Source organism: Triticum urartu, chromosome 5A (assembly GCF_056163025.1).
Source record: "Triticum urartu cultivar PI428250 chromosome 5A, HENAU_Tu73, whole genome shotgun sequence".
NCBI classification, from domain to species: Eukaryota; Viridiplantae; Streptophyta; class Magnoliopsida; order Poales; family Poaceae; genus Triticum; species Triticum urartu.
Window position 1 is genome coordinate 619,205,867 of NC_141877.1, and position 23,447 is coordinate 619,229,313.

Sequence of the window (23,447 nt, forward strand, 5' to 3'; positions counted from 1 at the left end):
CTCTTCCCCCTCTATGCAGCGGTGTAACCTCTCTCTTACCCGCCGTAATCTCTACTTAAACATGGTGCTCAATGCTATATATTATTTCCCAATGATGTATGGCTATCCTATGATGTTTGAGTAGATCTGTTTTGTCCTATGGGCTATTTGATGATCAAGATTGGTTTGAGTTGCATGTTTTATTATTGGTGTTGTCCTATGGTGCTCTCCGTGTCACGCAAGCGTGAGGGATCCCCGCTGTAGGGTGTTGTAATACGTTCATGATTCGCTTATAGTGGGTTGCGTGAGTGACTGAAACACAAACCCGAGTAAGGGGGTTGTTGCGTATGGGATAAAGAGGACTTGATGCTTTAATGCTATGGTTGGATTTTACCTTAATGATCTTTAGTAGTTGCGGATGCTTGCTAGAGTTCCAATCATAAGTGCATATGATCCAAGTAGAGAAAGTATGTTAGCTTATGCCTCTCCCTCATATAAAATTGCAATAATGATTACCGGTCAAGTTATCAATTGCCTAGGACAAATAACTTTCTCGTAACAAAAAGCTCTTCACTAAAACTAAATTAGTTGTGTCTTTACCTAAACAGCCCCTACTTTTTATTTACTTGCTCTTTATTATCTTGCAAACCTATCCAAAAACACCTACAAAATACTTCTAGTTTCATACTTGTTCTAGGTAAAGCGAACGTCAAGCGTGTGTAGAGTTGTATCGGTGGTCGATAGAACTTGAGGGAATATTTGTTCTACCTTTAGCTCCTCGTTGGGTTTGACACTCTTACTTATCGAAAACTGTTGCGATCCCCTATACTTGTGGGTTATCAAATAGCATCAACCCAACTGATCCATTTCTGAGGAAAGCCACGAGTCTCCAAAATGCTGGAAAGGCAAGCCCAACTAACCATGTCGAGTGCCTTCTCGAAGTCTAGTTTAAGAACTATCATGGGAATCTTCCGTTTATGTGCCGTTTGCACCATGTCTGCAGCCATAACAAAATTCTCAATAATGGATCGGCCCTTGGCAAAGCCGGACTGAAGAGGGTGAACCAACGCAGGAAGCTGAATTTGGAGGCTCCTAGCAAGCACTTTGCTTGCAAGCTTTGGCAGGCTGTGTACAACCGAGATGGGCCGGTAATCTCTAAGCTCCAAGGGGGTGTCTTTCTTTGGTATGAGGGAAATGTATGCCTGATTAACTCCACACAAGTCCACTAGGTGATGATACAACTGCTGGAAAAAGAACTGCAGATCGTTCTTAATGACACCAAGGAAGGCTTTGTAAAACTCATTAGTGAAACTACTCAGGGCCCGGGCTGCGATTTTTAGGTGAAAGCATGACAACAGTGGCAATCTCACCCCAAGAGAACTCATCCACAAGGCAGGACAGATCCATTTGCTCATAGAGACTACTTAGCTGCACCGTAGGTACTGATAAAGATGGCTGTCCTAGCAGATCAGAGAAGTAGGATGTGGCCAACTGAAGTTTCTGCTGATCATCAAAGTATTCCACTCCATCTTGACAGAGAACTCTGATTTTGTTGCGTCTGGCATGACCGTTGGCAGCAGCGTGAAAGAACCTACTGTTCTCGTCCCCGGAGACGCACCAACGAAGTTTAGCCCGCCGACACCACATAGCAGCTTGCCACAAAATTCACTGCTCTGCCTTAGAGGTAGCAAAGACTCTGAAAACAAATTCCGAACGGGACAGTGGGCGGTGCTCTTCGACAGAATTAAGGTAATCCACTACGAGCTTATTATTGGAAATAAGCAGCTCCAGGCTGGACCTGTTTCGCTTCCATCTTCTTAAGGCAGCACAGACACGTCTCATCTTGAAATTGAATAGAGAGGCAGCAGAAAGTAGGGGTCTTGTGCCCTTATTCCAGCAACTGGTGATGAGCGATTTAGTTTACTTCATCACGAGCCAATGGTTTTCCATCCTGAAGACTCTGCTCTTGGCCTTGTCATTGCAGAACTGAACTAGAATCGGTACATGGTTAGATGTGATAGAGGGAATAACTGAAGCATTCGTCTGAGCAAAAGCCAGTGACCAATGAGCATTAACCAAGACCCGATCGAGTCGTACCAGGGTCGGTACTTCCCTTTTATTCGACCAAGTGAAACGACAATTGCAGATATTGATGTCATCTAGGCCATTTTCTCTGATCCAGTCATTGAACATCTCCATCATAGCCCAGTTCACTTGGCCCCGCGATTTTTCATCTTTTGAGCGGTACATGTTGAAATCACCAAATATCATCCAAGGTTCAGAAACCTGACCGACTGCACTATTGACGGCCTCAAAAAAGAGTGGCCTGTCACGGGCAACACAGGGGGCGTAGACAGCGCAGAGCAAGAAAACCGAATTGGTGGAAGTTGATGAAAACCGCACTGTGATATGGTATTGATGAGTGGCGACGACCTGTCCAGATACTGCAGACGAGTCCCAAGCCACGAACAGACCACCGGAGGCACCAGACGAGGGCACCACCGCGAGTTCATCCAGAAACGGCGGAAGAAAGCAGCAGCGCTTCCTAGTTGTGATGGATTCCAGGTTAGTTTTCTGCACACACACAATGCTAGGGCGATAGGAGGTTAAAACGTCACAAACCAACGAACACTTGTTCTCATCACCCAGGCCTCACACATTCCAATCAAGTATTTTCATGGGCAAAGGTGAAGGCAACCCGTGCAGGTAAGGAAAAGACATAGCAGATCATGAAGGGATGCGGATTGCAAATACATAGAAAGCCCAAAAGGGTAGCAGGGCAGGATATATCAGTACATAGAATGACCCGAGACTGAACTAGCTTAATGCAAGAACACTTAAACTGAAAGCAACTAGGGAGAACAAACTCTCCTGACCAACGAGGATGACGAAGAGCAAGACAGCAGGTGACATGCATGGCGGCAGCAAAAGCCATAATACCTAACAACTGACCGATCATAAGCATAGCAACTGATGGACTAAACATGTGGAACATCGTCGACACCCATGGAGGAAGTAGCGGATATGCCGACCGAAGCAGAGCGTCCACCACCACTGGAAGCAGAGGATGAAGTTTGAGTGAGGATGGCGTCCGCGTTGAGGTCACGGCATTTAGCCAACTGTTTGAGCTTGCCCCTGGTCAGGAGCCTGGGGGCGGCGATGAAGTTGAGGTCCAGAAGCTCGGCTATAGACCCAACCTTGGCCTTCTTACGACGGCCGCTGGAAGAGCTCGGGCGCCGACCCGATTCGCCGGGGATGGCGCCAGCCACCGCCGCCTTCCTCTTGGAGGCCCGCTCGACGGACCCGATGCGCACCCCGTCGTACATCTGAAGGATACGGGGGCTGCGACGCGTCGAGGGGGGGGGCAAGCCAGCCTCCGAGCCAGCGGCATCGTCCGGGATACGGGCCAGCTCAGCCGGCCTGGCTAGCCCCCCCCCCCCCCCCCCCCCCCAGAAGCCACGTCCGGGCTACTAGAGCGCAGCCCCAAGCCGAGATCTGACGCAGCAAGGGCGGCAGACTGACGCGGAGGAGGGAGGGCCGCATTTGTTGGCGTGTCAAGAAGCTGGAGCGTGGATCATGACGTCAAATCGAGGTTTCTCATGTCTCAACATCGACAGGGAAACAAGTAACCCCGAGACGACTGAAAATTAGCAGACAAGTATAGTTGTGCAGCCTTTTGGTGGTTGAGATTCATGGAGCGTGTTTTTCGAGAGAAAAAAAATCACATTTCAAAGTTTCGGAAGATTTCGAAAAAAATGCACATTGACATATGAATGCATACTACATGTGTGAAAATTTTCATAAGAAAATACATTGACACGCGAGCTACACAACACATGACAAATTTGCGATTTTGAAAACATGAAAAGTGCATGTACTGCTGACTCAAAAACATAGTAGCGATTTTCACTTTTTGTGTAGCTCGCGTGTCAATCTATTTTCTCACGAAAAATCGTACACATGTAGTATACATTCATATGACAATGTGAACTTTTTTCACAATTTTTTGGAACTATGAAATGCAATTGTTGGATTTTTAAAACAAACGGGCCGGCCTCATGGAGCTCGAGCACCAGACGTCAACACTTCGGAGATGGAAATATACTTGCCTTCGCATTGGCGCCCGAGGCCATCGTCGTCGGGATCGCTTTATTCCCTCGCACCATCTTTCCCATGGCATCGCCAGCCAAAACCCTCCCTACGCATCCAATTCCCCTCTCTGCTTTTCTTTCCCATTTTTTTCCCTGGCTACAAACTCGTTCCATTCCCATCCTGAAGAGATCCATTTGATTGAGACAGACATTCTGAGCTCGATCTGTCGGGGAAATGAGGATCATGGTGCGGACGCTGCGCGGGGACCGGGTGGCGCTGGACGTGGACGGCGCGACCACGACCGTGGCGCAGGCCAAGGGCATGGTCATGGCCCGGGAGCGCGTCCCGGTGGCCATGCAGCGCCTCTTCTTCGCCGGCTGCCACCTCGACGACGACGAACGGACGCTCGCCAACTACGGCGTGCAGCACGACTCCGTCCTCTTCCTCGGCCTCCGCCTCCGCGCCGCCTCCACCACCCCATGCCAGTACGTGCGCGTTGCTCTGCTCTGTCAAATATTGCTTCCTTTCAATTCCGGCAAGAGGCGTTCGGCTGACACGATCGATCGTTGTGCTCGCGGGGCAGGGACGAGATGCATAGGTTGCAGGTGCCGGCCGGTTTGACGGCCGCGAAGCATGAGGTGCACCAGGAGATGCATGTGCATGCCCATGGCCACGCGGGCGCGAACGGCGCCGGTGGCGAGGAGCCGGAGAAGGCCAAGGCCAGGAAGCCGGCGTCGCGGCGCGCGCTCCGGAAGATCCTCTCGAGGCTGCACGTGGACGCCTGGACGAGGCAGCACGACGCCAAGCTGCTGGACCTGCTACAGCGCCACGCGGCGGGACGAGGCGGCGGCGTGGGCGACCTGACCGGCGAGGACTGGTCGGCCATCCGCGCCGAGCTGAACGCGGCGACGGGGTCCGGGTTCCCCGTGGAGGAGCTGCAGCGGCGGGTGGGCGAGTTCCGGCGCGAGCTCGAGACCGTGGGCCGGACCAAGAGCCACCCGCGGCTCGGCTACGACCCGCGCCGCCGGGTCGTCGTCGCCGAGGAGGCCGACTGGAAATGGTACACGCTGGTACGTGCGTGCCCTGGAATGCTGCATCTGTGGATCGATTGGTCTACCGTGAAATGCCTCTTTCTTATCTCCATCTGTTTCAGGAGAATCCCGATGCGGCGGCGTATGCGGGGAGGAGCCCGCGGCTGGCTCTCCTCCGAGCGGTTTTCGCCGGAGACGGGCGTGCCGGCGCCGGCGCGAAAAGCCGGGAGTCGCGGCCGAGGAGGTGCCTGAACAAGTTGCTGCGGAGTTTTGGGCTTCGATGTAAGCTGTAGTCTGACAGACCCACCGATCAGTCGATCACAGTTCACACTCTGTACAGTTGGATGAATTGGTTGCGGATTCGAACAATTTGTTTCCGTTGGACATATTTTACCCCAGATGAAAAAAAAATCAGAAATGTCATTAGCCAGAGTGTTTTTTTTAATTATGATGAGCGAAGACAGTAGCTCTGCCGATTTCATTAAGTTTAGTTTAAAAGGGAAATAAGTTTAATATTCACAAAAAACAACTTCACAGAAAGTGTGCAAATCAAATATCCAAGCTAGAGAAGCCAGCATGTGATTGGATGGTTAATCGGGTGGTTAAGCACCCTAACCCGTCATCTCCTTTTAAATTTCATTAGAAAAAACAAGGGATAGGCTACTTGTAAGTCGACATAAAATAAATTTAGGGCCAGTCGATCGTTTCAGCTTTCATATGCAGATCCAACAGCGGAGATGCCATCTTCTACCTCCGCCCCTCCGGCCTATCCAAGCAACCCCTATACATGGCTAGTTCTTTGGTGAAACTTCAGCCCTTCATATCTCTTTTTACGGTTTCCTCTTATGTCAAGTTCGATCTACCATGACCTCTCTTGACATTATCAACATGTTTTAACCACCCGCTATGCACTGGAGTTTCTGGAGGCCTGTGCTAGATATGCCAAAACCATCTCACACGATGTTGCACAAACTATCCAAAACCATCTCACACGATGTTGCACAAACTTCTCTTCAATCGATGCTACCTCAACTCTATTCCGTATATCAACATTCCAATTGATGGGTTTTATAAGAAAGTAAAAAATGTTTATTCCAAGTTTTGGAGAACGAAAAAACTCCCATATATTCATGATGAAATTAATTGCACCAGTAAATATTTAGACAAGAATATTTGATCAGTGATATTTGAAAAGTCTTAGTCTCTGGACCGGTGGTGGTGAGTATTTGAAAACTTCAGCAAATGTGGTGGCAAACCATAGCTGCCTCAAAAGTGACGGTTTTGTAACTTGATGATCACACCAAAATAAAAAGAAGACTCAAATATACCAAATAAATTAGATGGTTTTGAACAGAATAACTATAATTAACATGTTGTCAATATAAATCCTAGTAAGAGAGGGTATTTTTTTTTAAATAATGGGTATAACATTGTTTCACAACGACTTATTGGGGTCTTAGAAAATTAGATTGAAAGTTCTGATGGCTGAGGTCCTACGTTCTTCTTCGTCTGAACTTGTATATTCTTTCCCTAGAGGGTATACATTTGCACAATCGTGAGAATACCAGTGCATGGTTAGAATTTTATATAAAGTTGGCAGTTATGAGAAATAATATTGCGATCATGGCAATTATGACAATAGGATTTGAAACATGCATGGTAACTACTCTCCATGTTCCTAAATAAGTATTTTCAGAGATTCTACTGCAGACTACGTACGGATGTATATAGACATATTTTAGAGTATATATTCACTCATTTTTTTTCCGTATGCAGCTTCACATTGAAATCTCTAAAAATATATATATTTATGAACGGACGGAGTATTAAATGAGTTCCCCGCAAGAAAAACTAGTACTAAATGAGTGTGACCTTGGTATCAAGAAAGTAAGAAGAAAATGTACTATGTTCCAAGATTTGGAGAAGGAGAAAACTTGTATACGTCCATGATGAAATTAGATTCACCCCGTAGATCTTTAGACCAAAAATACGTTGTGCCAGCTTGTCTTGTCTTATTACTCCCTTCGTTTCAAAATAGATGACTCAACTTTGTATTAACTTTAGTGCAAAGTTAGTATAAAATTGAGTCATTTATTTTGGAACGGAGCGAGTACGTTGCAGGAAAATTCACAGGTCCTCTCAGTGAGCTGATGTATGGATGACTTGTTGGTTTCATTCAAGTAATAGAACCGAATTGGATTTCCGGGTACTGAAACGAGAGTACGCCTGTGCAAACGATCAAGGAAAACCAGGAGCAGGCCGGAATGACGCACGGCACGTTTTATGATTATAATCATCATGCTACAAACGCCGCAGCCAGCGCAGCGGCGGCACAATCACATCGATCGGAACACAAGCAGAACAGACAAAGTTGTCAGTAATGCAGGAGAGTGACGTTGTACTCGATGATGGCGTCGCCGTTGCCGGTGTTGAGGTAGTGCGTGCGGAGCAGCGCGAAGCCGCGGGCCAGCCGGAAGGCGCCGCGGCCGCCGACGACGGCGAGCTCCCTGCCGTCGCCGTCCGTGACGGGGTTGCGCGAGAAGACCACGAAGGAGCTGCCGTTGTAGTCGTTGAGGGCGAAGTCGATGCCGAGGACGAGGCCCAGCCCGTGCCTGCCGGTGGACGCGTACAGGCCCTGCGCGCTGCCGACGACCCTGGACGTCCGCTGGGGCCCCTCCGTGAGCACGTCGTCGACGATGTAGACGGTGCTGAAGGGCGTGGGGTCGCCGGGCCTGGGCGTGGCGCCGGCGCCGTGCGCCACGGGGACGGCCGTCGGGTCGCGGCCGCTGAGGGTGTCGTGCAGGTAGAAGCGCAGGTTGGTGAGCTTCTCCTTGCCGAACCGGTGGCCGTGGGCGTCGGCGGCGTTGCGCGGGTGGGAGACGAGGAGGAGGACGAGGAGGACGGCGAGCAGGGACAGAGTCCTCATGGTGATGAACTGAATCTTGTTTCGTTTTTGTGGGATGGATGGATGGATCAAGCAGGTCCGGCTTGGATCTTTATAGGCGATGATGGAAGAAACAATGGTGGGCATATCTTACAGGATCAACGAAGGAAACTATTAACAGTACTGAAATAATGGTGTGCGTTTCATCTGGAATACGCTCCGCTGGCAGTATGACAGTTGACAGCAGTACAAGACTACAAAGAGAAGGAAATTACACGAGCCTAAAAGGGTGCCATATTGATGGCAATATCTATTGTCCCCAAATAATGACCGGGGATCACTGCAAACCTGTCTAGATTCACGGCCTCATTGGACAAGCCAAGACTAGCGATTCAGAGCTGAAAACTCACATAACCGTATGGGACACTGAGGGCACAGCATGCAGCAGAGTGTAATTCCCAGAATTACACGTTTCTAAGGGAGAACCAACCATGGGTTACATCCAGAACGCTCGAACCTCAAAGAACTTGTCATATCTGGACACTTTGTAAGAGCGAGCACGTGGGTTCGCCCGCTGGTTCCCATTGGTTTTATCCTTTAAATTCTTTCATTGGTTCTCATATTTTGTAGATTCGTTTTATTCGCTATTATTTAAATAACTTGTACTCCCTTCGTTTCTAAATATAAGTCTTTGTGAAGATTTCACTATGACTAAGTACGGAGCAAAAAGAATGAATCTACACTCTTAACGCATCTATATACATCCGTATGTGGCAGGTCAATAGTGAAATATCTATAAAGACTTATATTTAGGAACGGATGGAGTATATTTTTTATGTGCAAAGATCGTGATGTGTTGAGGCCAATCCTTCTAATGATTTCCTATTCTATCTACTATCAATGGGATCTTTTAACACTCAGATATACCCCCTTAATTGAATTTATTTGGATAAGCACAAGCTTCATACCATTGTGTATATATAAAGGAATTATGTGGTATTTGTTAAGACCAAACATAAACATACCGGTGAAAAGAGTAGTGGAGATTGTTCCCTATTGCTCCGTGTACTTAGGCAATGGCGAATGATAGCATCCTTCATGTCTTCATTGTTTTTCTCATCGGTCAAGTCTGCTTGCTCATGATGATGATAGCGCCAGTGACACATGCAGCTGGTAGGCTTATGGGCTATAATCCAGTTTGCTGCCCTAGGGACATCTATTGTTGTGGATTTGGTGGCGTGATGGCGAATGGAACCTCATCCTCCATTGAGCCTTAATATGTAATTTCTTTCTCCTTTGAGTAATAAGCTAGGGAAAATAAAAGATGTTTCTACATCGCCTTGTTGCTTCAATTGCAATACGTGCCGCTACTTTCAATAAATGTTGTTGGACAAGCTATTTAGTTAAAGAGGTGGGAGGAGATTGTTATCTATCTTTTTTGCAATATGCAGTTGATAAATTAAAATTATTTTTAGTTTAATGTTTTTGAGGTACTGATCATCCTATATCTTTTATGCTTAAACACATTTTTTATCATAATGGACCATATGTAGCTGATTTCAACGTATTTCGACACATACAGTTAATCCAGCTATTTTTTTAAAAATAATACATTATTTTTATTAATTTTCATAAATATTACGCTGGATAAAAAATTCTTAAAAATAATACACCGTCGGCCCGCTGCAGGCCGACTGGGCCTAGTCGGCCCACAGCAGGCCGATTGAATTCCAGTCGGCCTACAGCTGGCCGACTGGCCCCTGTCGGCCCACTGTGGGCCGACTGGAGCTAATTGGCTCGCTGTGGGCTAATTGTTTTTGCAAAAAAAGTAGGCATAAAAATATATGTTTAAAAAAAATGTTAAACGTGTATAAAAAAATGTTCCGGATGTATACAAAAAATGTACAATATATATGAAAAAGTTGACATAAAAATATGTTTTAAAAAGTGTTAAGCATGTATTTAAAAATTGTTAAATGTGTGTATAAAAATGTTCCTTATTTATACAAAAAATATAGAATGTGTATGCTAAAAAGTTGACACCAAAAAAGTATGTTTGAAAAGTTGACATTTTTTCAAATACATGATTAAAAATTGTTAAATGTGTGTATAAAAATTGTTTCTTATCTATACAAAAAATATAGAATGTGTATGAAAAAAAGTTGACACCAAAAAATATGTTTGAAAAAAATGTTCCAGTTCCATACAAAAAGTGCAACCAACCATACTTAGGTCTGTGATGCTCCCATACCGGATCCGGAGCTGGAACATTTTTTTATACACGTTTAACCTTTCATTCCAATACATGTAACATTTTTGTGTACTCGTTGAACATTTTTTCAAATACATGATTAACATTTTTTTTCAAACATATTTTTTTGGTGTCAACTTTTTTCATACACATTCTATATTTTTTGTATAGATAAGGAACATTTTTTTCAAATACATGATTAACATTTTTTACAAACTTATTTTTTTGGTGTCAACTTTTTAGCATACACATTCTATATTTTTTGTATAAATAAGGAACATTTTTATACACACATTTAACAATTTTTAAATACATGCTTAACACTTTTTAAAACATATTTTTTATGTCAACTTTTTCATATATATTGTACATTTTTTGTATACGTCCGGAACATTTTTTATACACGTTTAACATTTTTTAATTACATGATTAACATTTTTTAAACATATATTTTTTATGCCTACTTTTTTTGCAAAAACAATTAGCCCACAGCGAGCCAATTAGCTCCAGTCGGCCCACAGTGGGCCGACAGGGGCCAGTCGGCCAGCTATAGGCCGACTGGAATTCAATCGGCCTGCTGTAGGCCGACTAGGCCCAGTCGGCCTGCAGCGGGCCGACGGTGTATTATTTTTGAAATTTTTTATCCAGCATAATATTTATGAAAATTAATAAAAATAAAACACACCTCCAAAATAATTTTTGTGGGGGATATATGTGAGCATGTTGAAGGCACTTGTCGATCATGCGCCCCGTTGGCCCGCGCGTGACAACCTTTTTCATGGTGATGTTATGTTCGTCTGCCTTGTGAGCTCGACGTGTTGTGGTGATGCAGGCCACCTTAATAGAGACAAATGTGTGGATTTGAGCAATGCTACGTGGGAAGAGTTGATTGTATTGTTCGGCATAGGGTGGATTAGCAGAAGGTGTAGGATGAGAGGTCACGGGAGAGGAGTGCTAATAAGGATCAGAGGTGGAGGAGCCGATCGATGTCATTCGTTGGTTGATTTTTTTTCATGATAAAGGACACGCTATTTGACTCATAATGACAAATCAAATGAGTTTCTATCTAGCCTCCGCATAATTAAAATGCACACAACCGCCATCAACCAATGGTCCCACGCACACAAAGTGAAGATAAAATACATAGGGTGCATGACTAATACAAAACGAACTCATGCAAGTCGTCAAGGATTGAAATATCAGTCAACCCACATTTCTTCAGGGATAACACAATGCAGTGTGTTCAATTATTTTCATAGGACAGTACATTTATAACCAAATTCGAAATAATTAATTTCATAAATCATGCCAGTCTTAGATATCAGTTTAAAAACTAGAACCGATTCCTTTCACTAGCATGAATTCAGAGGCCGCTCTTCTCCCAGACACAATAGTTGTTGCCTTTAGCTGCAATCTTGAAACCCGAGGGGATCACATTGTCGCCAATATTGTATCTTGACCCGATCTTGGTTATAACCTTGCCCCCAATCTTGGCAACATAGAGATCGCCCTCGGCTTTGAGGATATCCAGTGTGCTACCCGGATGGATCCCGTTCCTTGACCTGACCGTAGCCAGTGCGGTGATCTCCTGCTTCAGTTTCCAGTCGAACACATGGTCGTAGAACTGCGCGCGCAAAACCAAGTAGTTGTAAGTTCAGATCACAAACATCGTGGGGTACGTTTGATGCGAAATGTTATGGTGAGGTTGTGTAGTGTGCTACTACTTACGATGCATGGTATGCCCGGGTGTGTGAGGATGTAGGCGTAGCCCTGCATGACCTTGTCCGAGGGGAATGGCCACAGCCTCTGCGTCGACCCAGTGTCGTGGTTGTCGATGAACGTGACGGTCTTCTCCGGCATCCACCCAATCATACCGGGCGCCTTGCCGTCGCTGCCGCGCATCCTCCCCAGATCGCCCTGGACGGCCTCCTGGAGAACGCCCTTGGTGGGGAAGTCAAACGCCGTGGCCGGCCCGCCGACGCCCCGCACCCAGTTCGCGAGCAGCTGTCGGTCCCGGTCGTAGAGCTCGCCAACGACGAACGCCGGCTTGCTGTTGTCGACGTAGATCTTGGCCATGGCCGCGGAGTATCCCTTGGCGAAGTCGAGGCGCCATCCGTCGAAGCCGAGGTCGGTTTTGAGCCAGTTGAGCCAGGCGGAGAGCTCCCTCTGGACCCGCGGGTTGAGGTGGTCGATGTCGGGCGCGGCGTCGAAGCCACCGCCGGTGTCCCTGTGGCCGCGGCCGTTGGAGTACTTGGTGTCGTCGCTGCAGATCTCGTCGGGGCCCCAGTCGAGGCGGTTGTCGGACGTCCCGCCCTCGAAGATGCAGTAGACGCCGCGGCCGTCCTTCTTGTCGGCGCAGCGGTGGTTGATGACGATGTCGGCGACGCACGAGATGTTCTTGCCGCGGAACGCCTGGATCAGCGACTTGAGGTCGGCCCCGCTGCCGTACTTGGAGTTGAGGTTGTAGAGCTGCCCCGGCAGATAGCCCTCCGGCGACACGGATTGCGACGGCGGGGGGAGCCAGACGTGGGTGGCGCCGGTGCTGGCGATCTCCTCCACCTTCCCTTGCATGAACTTGTACCACCCGCCTTGTGTCTTCCACGATTCCCAATTAAACCCCTGGCCAACGAAACACCAAAGCACATTTCATCATATGAAAAATTCTGGGTGCAAATGAAACTTGAAGATGCATGCATTTTCTCACCTGGAAAAGAATTTGAGCCTGTGCTAAGCTGGAGGCGAGACAAAGCACACCAACCAGAAGGCCACAGAGAGTAGCAGAGTGCTTGCCCATAGCTACAGTCTGCAGTGCAGCTCGCCTCTACTTCCTATGAAATCTGGACTCCTGGACCGACGACTACTCCTTGGTTTGGCAATGCTTGAGCTCGCTTGTATTTATAGGTACTTGGAGCTTAGAGATTAGTAGGTGCCTAGTAAAAACTATCAATTCTCCTTAATTTTTCTCCAAAGATATCCGCATGGATAAGGACCGCTGGCTTCTGAGATAAAATGGATTAGGAGCTAAAGTTTTGTCTATTAATTACTGCCGTTTAATTACTCTCCATGTATATCTGCACTAGACAAGCACTCTGCTCATAGTTTTGAAAACCGGAACCGGCGATTCCTGCAGTTCTTTAAGCCTGGTGGACCGATTGAGTCCAACCAGGAAAACCCGGTCGAATCAGACGTTTTTTGAAAAAACCGATGAACCTGGCGGTTCACATAAAACCGGATGGTTTGATGTTGATTCTAGAAAAAACCCTCGATTGGCTTGTTTTTGTGTGTACAAGGTGAGGCTAGAGTCGGTAAAGATAAAAAAAAGAATCTTTTTACATGGTGGCGCGGCGACCTGGCCTCCCCCTCGCCGCTCCGGCTCAGGCGAGGGTGCAGTTGGAGGAGCGGCTGCTAGAACTCTTATTATATACTCCTTCCGTTTCTTTTTACTCTCTATGTTAGATTTCTGAAAATTCAAACTTTATAAAGTTTGACCAAAATTATATCAAAAAATATCAACATCTACAACACCAGGGGCTTCTTAGCCCATCCTCTTCTTCAATTATATATATATATATATATATATATATATATATAAAATTAAAGCAGCTACAATACCAAAAAATATATATCACACTCGTGTGTATTCAAGGAAAAAAGCAGCTACAATACCAAAAAAAATATAATATGAAAATATATTTCATGATGGATCTGATGATATAGATTTTGCATTGTGAATGTTAATAATTTTTTTTGTGTGAACTTGATCAAAGTTTGAAGAGTTTGAATTCAGACAATCCTAATACACAGAGTAAAAGGAAATGTAGGGAATGCACTTCAAAGTCTTTATTTATACAAAGTCCATATTTTTTAATAACATGCAAATTATGAAGACCACAGTTGCACAATTATTATACGTGCAGCTATAATGTTTCATTCGCTCAGCACAAAATCACTTGCTCCCTTTTTAACGGGTCGACACAAATCATTTATTTACTGAAAAAGGTGATGCTTCCGTAGATGGAGAAAATGTTTCCGTACTCCCATGACAAAAAGAATGCATCTTCAGAAACGTCGCCAATCATTTTTTTAACATTAGTATAAACGCAAGCGCTCATACATATGCGCATACACTCATTTCTATGAACACACACACACACCCTATCTCTACATCTCCGAGAGACTGAGCCGACATGTCATCTTGAAATTTACAAAGTCACTGTAGGCACCTCGTTGTCGGCGGGAACGTCTCCTCTCACTGAAAACGCATCTCCGGAAATCCTGAAATAAATCCAGGCATAATGCGAGCACCAGGACTTGAACTCTGGTGGGCTGGGATACCACTGTCCCTCTAACCATCCAACCACAGATTGGTTCGCACGTCGCCAATCATTTGATAGACAGTGGTCGTACCAAAATTGTTGCTCCCTAAAGTTGCGTGTTTTTTTTTCTGCACAAGCAAATAGGTTGTTCTTCTTCTTTCGTAAAGATTAGTAAATATGCACGTGCAACGCACGTCTTAAACGTAAAACAGGTGAATTCACATAATATATAAAAGTAAATATTTTTAAAAATATAAATCAAATAGATACACAATGTTTGATGTCGCTCAAATTGTATTTTCAAAAGCGAGACACATAGTGGTTATGTTGCTGCATAGAGTAATAGTAGGAAAATATTCCCATTTAAATAAAATCAGCAATTATTTATTAATGCAGTAATATAGGCATGTAGTATAGTCTTCTCTTCGAGAGTAGCCAGGAAAAAAAGTATAAACTACCTTACGGTGCAATTATATTGTTCGAGATGCTTAATTCTCGAATCTTATTTTATTCTACTAATCTGCATAGCAAAATATATATTTGTACTAATTTGAATCAAAAAATATATATTTTTTTGTTGTGTGGACTGCCAAAATTATATAGCTACCTACTATGGATAATAGGAAATAGAAGATGATATGTGACTACAACGACTTCTATATGAAATAAAGATGATTTACAAGAACTAATTGAAATGTAAAAGGGCTAAAAGAAATCCAATAATTATCATGATAGAAAATATTTATCCGGTTTTGTATGTGTTTATGCATTGGCAACCATACTAACTTACAATGATGTAAGACGCTTTGTATGTATAGAAACTGAAATGAGTTATGAAGAAAAATAAAGATGAAAGGAAAAGTATCCTAGAGTATTTGTCAAGCTTGACGTTATCAAGCTTTCAGGCCAGCTTCTAAATTACAAAAAAATGATGAATCCTCAAATAAGAAAGAGCCAACAATTTGGAACATGCTACAAAACTGGTGAAGATAGAAATCATTCATCCTCTTTTTCCTTGTCGTAAGGAGTAGCTTCAGCATACATTTGTAACAGTGTAATACCTGATCCAGAAAAAGTTATTCCTTATTATTATTGGAGGAAAGAGACGCGCAAACAAAGAAAGAGAGGCGGTGCAAATAAGGCCTTAAACATCATGTCTTCAAGTTTGATGACTGCAGATATGTTGGATCATTCAAAACTGCACAAGTATATAAGAATAAATATATGTGCCAAAATAGCGAAAGGTATTTGGTTTCTCTGTCATGAAACAAAATAAATCCGACTGAGTACAGTTTATATGATTTCTCTGTACCAATATACGACAGCTGCATTAGGACAGATCCTTTGAAGGATCTATTTATTGGAACTCAGCCGGATTAGTTTCTTCATTGGATCCTTCTGTATGATAAAATTCTCTTTATTGGAACACAGTAGGGATTGCATACCTTTACAGAACAGCGAGAGATATTCTCTAACAACAGTTACGGAGTCATGTGACCCGTTTTAGATGTATAGAATCATGTAACTGAAATAGTAGTACATCTTCAATATCTTGCCTCCTACTGAATCTTACATAATTTACTGGATTGCTGTGCAATTATGTTAAAGTGACGCGTGTAAAGTTTTCTCTAAGAATGAATCATATATTCTGATTTCCAACCTATCCCTGGAGATAGTGCCTAGGCAGGTGCAACCCACCTTAATTTCAGGTAAAGCAACGTCATACGTAAAACACACACTGATCAAATAGCACAAATAAGGCAATTCTAATCAAGGGGATGGTGTTACCTCTTGATACGGTCCAGTTTAATGCATATGGTGGTACGAAGTAAAGCCCAAGAAAGCCGACATGAACATAAGAAGTAATTATGGAAAATAGACTATGCATCTTGACTTCTTCAGTATCCCTCTTGATCCTACTTTGTAAGACAAGATTGCTGCATTTTTATGTATGTGCCATATATAATTACACCTTTTCAGTACAGCAATCGGCAACATAAGATAATCCCAAATCTATAATTCTAGATTGCTTGAAGCCCCACGATTCTTATATAATATGTAATGCACGTGCACCCACTGAACAGACATTTTGCCGGCGTGGGTGCTGCGAACGGAGCTGAAGTCAACGCGGATACCGATGGTTGCCGGAGAGCATGCCCTGAACGTGGATGGAGTCGTCGCAGTAGCGGCAGAAGAGCGCATGGCCTCCAAACAGAAGACGATGGCGGTGATAGCACGTGTGTTCCCGGAGGAAGACGAAGCTCCTCGCGCTTCCCCCATCATGGCTAGCATGCATGATGGCGGCAGGCGGCTCGCTTAGCTTCCTAATAGGATGGATGCGTCCGGGATAAGTTTTTTAATAGGATGAATTTGTCTAAGATTAGTTTCCTAATAGGATGGATGCACTCTGATTTAGTTTCCTAGAATAGAATGCACCCGTGATTATTAGTTTCCTAATTGATCAAGCGTGGAGTTTCATATTTTCTTTCACGGTGGAGTATGGTCAGTCAATGTAAATTGCTAAGTGCACATAAAAAATGGTTTAGGTTAAGGCTAACCGTTAGATTAATTTTAATGGGCCTAATCGTGCGGTGGTATTGGATCTGTGTACACTTTGTGGGGTGTGTTTAAAGAAGTTCTTGTTTGATTGTTTCCGTGTTTAGTCAGATTAGTCAGATTATCAGATTAGTCAGAAGATTAGTCAGATAAGTACGATCTAGAGATCGTTCGTTAGCCCAAATCCCACAACGCACGCCGCATTCAGCTCGACAATACTCACATTGCCACGCCCCGTGCACTTTAAAAAGGCAGCGCACCCCCCGATTCGATCACGAGCATGCGCCGTTGATTTACCCACGCATCCCCACCGGTGACGGCGTGGGAGATCCCTTCCCACGGCCGACCGGACTTCGCCGACGTGTTCAAGCCCGCCGGTGTCCCAGCGGCGGCGACCGCGGTGCACGTGCCCACTCCGCCGTCGGAGTGGCCGGCGTCCCGCCCTGAGTCCTGCACCATGTACGTCCCCGCTCCCGATCCGGAGATGTCGTACTTCGCGCGGCGCCACGCGTACGCCTACATCAGCCCGGACACGGCGCCGGGCCGCGCGAACCCGGAGGCCTTCTTCCGCGCCGTCTTCCGCACCCTGGCTCCGGACCTGTCGCAGGACCTGGAGCTCCAAACGCCCAGCTACTTCGGCGACGTGGTGGTGTGCTTCCGCACGCCGGAGGACCGGGAGGCGGCCATGCGCAGGCAGCCGTTCGAGGTGGCCGGCGCGACGGTGAAGCTGGTGCGCGAGGGGGAGACGCCCAACGTCACCTTCACCCCGATGGAGTGCCTCGCCCACGTCGCGCTGCACCGCTACCCCGTGGAGGAGCGGACGGAGGAGGAGATCCGCGGCAACTGCTGCCACTTCGGGGGCGTGCTGGAGGTCGACCGTGCCTGCTTCACGGCGCCCGACCTTTCCACCGTCTTCGTCGTCCTTAACATGGAGCACCCTGGAGAGATCCCCCGCGAGCTCCGGATCAGGTACAGCGACGGCTCGCGCTGCGTCGTCCCCATTGAGATCCTCAGGGTTTGGGATCGGTCTGAGTCCCTCGACGCCAATGGAGAGCACGTGCCTCTCTTCCAGCCACTGCCTGCGGCGGCTTGATTGGTATCATCAGTTGGCTATTGTTGCTGCTGCAAGTGGTACCCGATGGGATTGGCAGCAAGCTAGCAGTATTCACCGAGTCCTTAATAAGAGCATTAATCGGCTTTAGTCTCGTTAATGTTTGTTAGTATGCATAGCTACTATGTCAGTGCGTGATTTCTGAGAACTGCATCACTGTATGATGATGTGGGAAAAGCTTGCGGGTGTTATCATCCAACCGGGCGTCAAAGATAGTATTTTGTGGAAGCTCGCCAATGATGACAACTACTCCGCTAAGTCTGCATATTTGGCACAGTTCGCTGGACTCATCCACTCTAGCTTCCAGGTCTCGGTTTGGAAGGCTTGGACTCCTCCTAAATGCAAATTCTTCACCTGGTTAGTCAATCAAAATAGGATTTGGACCGCGGATAGGCTGCAACGCCGAGGATGGCCAAACTGTGACCGGTGCCCGCTTTGCAATCAGGTGCAAGATTCGGCAACCCACCTCCTTTTCAAGTGCAGGTTCTCTCTCCGGGTTTGGGATGAGGTGTTCTCCTGGCTCGGGCTTGCTATTCCCATGGCTACTTGGCACCAATTCGGCACAGTTAAATCTTGGTGGGATGAGCTACTCTCGAACAACACCCAACCGGTTAAGGCTTTATCTTCTCTGCTACTTCTTGTGGGGTGGAAACTTTGGAAGGAACGGAATGCACGCGTCTTCAGAAGCAAGGCGGCGCCGGTGGGGATCGTCACACGGATCATCAAATAAGAAATGTCTATTTGGGCTATTGCCGGTGCCAAGAACTTGAGCAATGCAATGCCGCGAGAGTAATCCGTTTAGGCTTTTGCCAAGTAGCCGTGGGAGCACTGAAAGAAACTGAAAATAACTGTCGTTGGTTTAGTATAACTTTGTGACACTTATTTTGAAACTGTGGGAGCACTTGCTTATTGTCGCTAGCGGCCTCCCGGGTCGCTCCCAAGCGGGACGAGGATCCAGTGCCTTGCTGTGGCCAAGGCACAGCGTACCTTGCCCCCTCCCATCCACCATTGGAATTGATCCAGCGGCCAAAAGAAACTGAATGAGTGGACAAAACAACAGAAAACAGAGTGCACTTTTTTCAGACAGAGAAGAGAGCAGAGAATTGATTCAGTTAACACAATACAGTACAATTCAGTTTAGCAAACTTCAACAAAAAAGAAGAACGTCTCAACACATCATCAATACAAAAAAGGAGTACGTCCCAACACTTCAATACAAATACAACTTTCTAAACTTACTAGAAGTTTTAGCACACAACAACAGCAGAAAGTTGAACACAATACATTTTCTTTTGCAGGTCTGAACAAACTAATTTTTAAAGCACTTGACATTGAAATTTGTTCTTACATAATCATTCAAGTACATAGAGTTGGCCCTTTTACCAGTGAACATAGGCCACAAAAGACTATAGTTAGCCCATAAGTCCAAAATACTACAGTCAACCCTGTCCAAAATACAGTCGACACCACCCAAAATACTATCTAACAAGCTTGTACATGCTAGAACAGATTTTCATCATAACTGGTAGTTGTCAAGAGCTGCATGTAACTCATTATCTTGTTGCACTCTTGAAACTCTATATTTGCTCCTTTATCATGCCCATCCTTCTCCACTCCTACTTGAGGCTCTACACCATCATGTTTCTTGTGTTGCTACAATAAAAATTCTAGTAAGTTTAGGAATGAACGGTAACAACACATCATGTACATATTGCTACATACCTTTGCTCTTTCGTTTTTGGATGGAGCAACTTTAGTTGGCTTGCGCTTCCTTTTGAGTAACTTATCAAGCCAAGTTTGTCTTCTCCTCAATCTTTTTGATTGGACCTGTTTTTTCTTGAGCTTTGCAGCACTAAGAACCTCATTTGTTTGTTGCATATTTGGGTCAACATTTTCTTTGTCATTGCATGCCTTATTCGGCGCATTGGTAGTTGCATTGAGTTTATCTTCTAGTTGTAGACCAATGCAATCAAGTGCATTTTCTAACATCAAACAACATTCTAGAGAGTAGGCTATTTTGTATGCCAAAGTGTGAAATTTGTGAGACAAATCCTTGTACCGAAGTTGGGCTTCCAACTTTGGATTTTCTATCACGTTCCTTCCTTGTCTATCTTGTATACTTCCATTGCGTGCTTCTCTAGTCCATCTCTTTAAGATATAATGTGCCGGCAATACTTTTATATTCATCAAATCAAGCACTTTGAGACCATGTCCACACAATATTCCCGTCCTATTGAACATTCCACAACTACATGAAACTTTTGGGTTAGAGGATCACCAATCACTATGCGCTCCTCCTCGAATTTTAAATCACCATGCAAACTCCCAATAGCAACCGCGAACTTGTTATGTCCATCCAATGCTCTAGTGCATGCAACCATCGATCTTTCATATTCACTTTGAAAAGCTTCAAAAATAATTGGAGTGTACTCTTTGCTTGCTAGCACCAACATAGGTGTGTGCATCTTGATTCTTGCCAACTTCTTCCTTGCATCAAATTCAGATTGCAATTCCTTTCTTCGTTTTACTTCCACTGCCCTCTCAAAATGCATCAAGAACCGAACAATATGAAAATCTGATTTCAAATGGTTTTTCAGTGAATTGTTGAAGCTCTCACTAAGTTGTGTACTTATCACTCCCAAACTAAACACATCTCTCATATAACATTCAACCCATTTTTCTTTCAACTTGTAGATACTATCTAACCAAGTTTGCTTATGCACTTTATGCCTCAAATTGTCAAATGCTTCTTGAAATTCTGTTTTGTCCTCATAGCCATACATACATTCACTAAAATCAGTGAGAATATGAGACTCCTCATCTTCATCTTCATCTTTTTCTGCCCCTTCATCTTTCTCTTTCCCTTCATCTTTTCCTTCACTCTTCAATGGAGATAAATCCTTGACAGCATTTTGCATTATATGAAAAGTGCACAATCCATGGTAGGATTCTGTGAAGACTTTTCCTATAGCTTTCCCCATTGCTGCATCTTGATCCGTATAAATAGTTCTAGGTTGCCTCCCATTATGTGTAGCTAGAGGTCTCAAAAAGCCATGTAAATGAGTCACATGTTTCATCAAATAGCAATGCAGCACCAAAAATGGTGGTTTCTCTAAACTGATTGAGTCCAAGGAAAACACCAAATGGCCTATATTCTTTAGAAAAATGGTGCCAAAAGTAGTATCGAATGTGACAACATCGCCAAAAGTGTGCATAGTCAAGAACCATTTTAGCATCAGCCCAGAATATGTTGGTTATATGCTCCTCACAGTCCAACTGCAAAGCATATTGAAAAGATGGGTTCTCAATGATTTTGTCATGGAAGTACTTCGACATACTTCCAGCCTATCCAAAAGCCAACTCTCTATGCCGCTTTCTTCTCAAATGATTCTTTTGGTCAACACAAGTGTAGCCGAGGTTAAGTGGTCCACCAACTCGACGACAAGCAAGCTCATGTGCAGCTTTTGGCATGATTCCAGAATCATCAGCGGCTTCTATTTCAAAAGCTTGTACTTCGGAAATCTTCCTTTGTGGTGCCATCAAGTGACAAGTTTGTGGCAATTGAAGGTAATGATTGTGTTCTAGCACAATATCTGTGACTTCATAATTTTTTGCCACTCGATCCAATGTTATAGTCATCCGAGCTTTGCAATCCGTTCTTGTTTCAGCTCTAATACGCTTTGGCACATGATCCAATGTTATCCCTTTCTTTCAAATACCCTCATTTGAACAAACAAATCTGAATGAAGTCACTTCACCATCACACTTGCTTACATTTTTGTTTCTCTTCCTCACATCAAACCCTGCATGGCCCCCATATGCAACCCAAAACACCCAAGCTTCATCTGCATTTCTGAACCTCATACCAACTTGAGGTATTCCCTTGCCAATTTCTCCCATTGCACAACACTTGCAAATACACAACACTGACATCACTCAAATCTTGCCAAATTGCACACACCGCAAGCCCAATCAGCAACAATTCTGTCAAATAGGACAGTACATATGTCACTCAATTTGACAGAGCATATTAAAAAAAAATGCTAAATGGCAAAGTGGCTACCTGCAAGGGCCGGGCCTAGAGCTTGCTTAATGGACACTGCTCGAGGAGGGGTCGCAAGGGGGTGGAGGGAGCTATGGGAGGGGGTGCGGTGGAGTAGCCCGTAGTGGCGGCGGAGGAACCTGCCGCCGCCGTTTTCTTCAGTGGAGGCCGCCGGAGCTCGATCCACTCCCTTTCCAGCGGCGGGGCGGGCGAACAGCGGCGGCCACGGGGCGGGCGAGATGCTGCGGCGGATGGCGAGCGGCAGGACGGGTGAGATGCGGCGACAACGGGGTGGACGAGATGCGGCGGCGGCGGGGCGAGCGAGCAGTGGCGGTGGGTGCCGCACAGTTTTCTCCCAGCCTGCACGCCGTTTCCCCTGTCCTGCTCGAGAATTTTCCGCTGGTTTTGTCGATTGGCTGTGAACTGCTGCTGGCCACTGGATCAATTCCAACGGTGGATGGGAGGGGGCAAAGTACGCTGTGCCTTGGCCATAGCAAGGCACCGGATCCTCATCCTCCCAAGCGACTCCGGAGGCACCGCCACCGCCACCCAACAAGTCGATCCTAGCCACCAAATCCCCCTGTCGCTGCTGGAGGAGGCAGACTCTCGGCGAACTGTGACAGCGGGGCCGTCCTCGCTACTTCCTCTCTCCCCGGATCTAGCCTCTTCTCCAACCCCCACCCCTTCAGTCGCCGGCAGGTCCTAGCATTGGGATGCTCCAGCGACTCCGCACCGGTGTTTGGAGGAGGCATTCCTCGGTCGTGACGTCAGATTCAGTGGCTGGCTGTCTGCTCTGCATGCATGCCGGCCTCAGGCTTGGATGTGGCACAACAAGAGACAACTTCTCCGCTTCTTGTGTGCATCTTCAGATGCAGCGGTGGATGTTTGGGTGATGCGTGGGACCTCCCTATGCGGGCCGGTCTCTAGCCAAATGTGATCGGAGTTGGTGTCGGGACCTTGGTGTGCACAGGGCTTCCCACTGGATGTGGACCATGGCGGCGAGGTGTTGGCCTTCCACGCAGGCAGTGGCCGGCTAGCAGCGCTTACAGTTCTATGCCTTGTGGTAGTGATTCAGATCCGATCAGCCGTATGGTGATGACTACAAAGTACTGCGGCGACTTCCTACGGCTCCACGACGACCATGGTCATCGAAAGGTTGGGAGGGGTTATCTCTCCTGATTCGGT

The 23,447-nt window shown here is 45.8% G+C and overlaps 4 protein-coding genes and 2 pseudogenes across 4 annotated transcripts; 2 read left to right on the forward strand and 4 right to left on the reverse strand.

The window, feature by feature from the left end:
• Positions 1-1,290: 1,290 nt before the first annotated feature.
• LOC147973424 (uncharacterized) lies at positions 1,291-3,305 on the reverse strand (annotated as a pseudogene).
• An 828-nt stretch (positions 3,306-4,133) lies between these two features.
• On the forward strand, positions 4,134-5,516 carry LOC125506231 (uncharacterized). The gene is made up of 3 exons (XM_048671090.2): positions 4,134-4,556; positions 4,655-5,141; positions 5,225-5,516. The coding sequence occupies exons 1-3, from the start codon at positions 4,306-4,308 to the stop codon at positions 5,393-5,395; spliced, it is 909 nt and encodes a 302-aa protein (XP_048527047.2). The 5' UTR covers positions 4,134-4,305; the 3' UTR covers positions 5,396-5,516.
• A 1,824-nt stretch (positions 5,517-7,340) lies between these two features.
• LOC125506232 (dirigent protein 4-like) lies at positions 7,341-8,172 on the reverse strand. The gene has a single exon (XM_048671091.2). The coding sequence runs from the start codon at positions 8,131-8,133 to the stop codon at positions 7,477-7,479; it is 657 nt and encodes a 218-aa protein (XP_048527048.2). The 5' UTR covers positions 8,134-8,172; the 3' UTR covers positions 7,341-7,476.
• Positions 8,173-11,418: 3,246 nt separating this feature from the next.
• LOC125511094 (alpha-amylase AMY3) lies at positions 11,419-13,097 on the reverse strand. Its single transcript, XM_048676379.2, has 3 exons — positions 12,942-13,097; positions 11,966-12,856; positions 11,419-11,861 (listed from the first exon to the last, which is right to left on the reverse strand). The coding sequence occupies exons 1-3, from the start codon at positions 13,029-13,031 to the stop codon at positions 11,601-11,603; spliced, it is 1,242 nt and encodes a 413-aa protein (XP_048532336.2). The 5' UTR covers positions 13,032-13,097; the 3' UTR covers positions 11,419-11,600.
• A 4,315-nt stretch (positions 13,098-17,412) lies between these two features.
• LOC147973425 (uncharacterized) lies at positions 17,413-18,320 on the forward strand. Its single transcript, XM_087524996.1, has one exon. The coding sequence runs from the start codon at positions 17,567-17,569 to the stop codon at positions 18,200-18,202; it is 636 nt and encodes a 211-aa protein (XP_087381122.1). The 5' UTR covers positions 17,413-17,566; the 3' UTR covers positions 18,203-18,320.
• Positions 18,321-19,848: 1,528 nt separating this feature from the next.
• On the reverse strand, positions 19,849-22,120 carry LOC147973426 (protein FAR1-RELATED SEQUENCE 5-like; annotated as a pseudogene).
• Positions 22,121-23,447: the final 1,327 nt, after the last annotated feature.

Excerpts from the sequence above, each read along its gene's own strand:
- LOC125506231 (XM_048671090.2), top strand. The coding sequence starts at position 4,306 with ATGAGGATCATGGTGCGGACGCTGCGCGGGGACCGGGTGGCGCTGGAC. Across the intron at positions 4,557-4,654 it reads GCCTCCACCACCCCATGCCA|GGACGAGATGCATAGGTTGC; the intron begins GTACGTGCGCGT and ends CTCGCGGGGCAG. Across the intron at positions 5,142-5,224 it reads ACTGGAAATGGTACACGCTG|GAGAATCCCGATGCGGCGGC; the intron begins GTACGTGCGTGC and ends CATCTGTTTCAG.
- LOC125506232 (XM_048671091.2), bottom strand. The coding sequence starts at position 8,133 with ATGCCCACCATTGTTTCTTCCATCATCGCCTATAAAGATCCAAGCCGG.
- LOC125511094 (XM_048676379.2), bottom strand. The coding sequence starts at position 13,031 with ATGGGCAAGCACTCTGCTACTCTCTGTGGCCTTCTGGTTGGTGTGCTT. Across the intron at positions 12,857-12,941 it reads AGGCTCAAATTCTTTTCCAG|GGGTTTAATTGGGAATCGTG; the intron begins GTGAGAAAATGC and ends TTCGTTGGCCAG. Across the intron at positions 11,862-11,965 it reads ACCCGGGCATACCATGCATC|TTCTACGACCATGTGTTCGA; the intron begins GTAAGTAGTAGC and ends TTGCGCGCGCAG.
- LOC147973425 (XM_087524996.1), top strand. The coding sequence starts at position 17,567 with ATGTACGTCCCCGCTCCCGATCCGGAGATGTCGTACTTCGCGCGGCGC.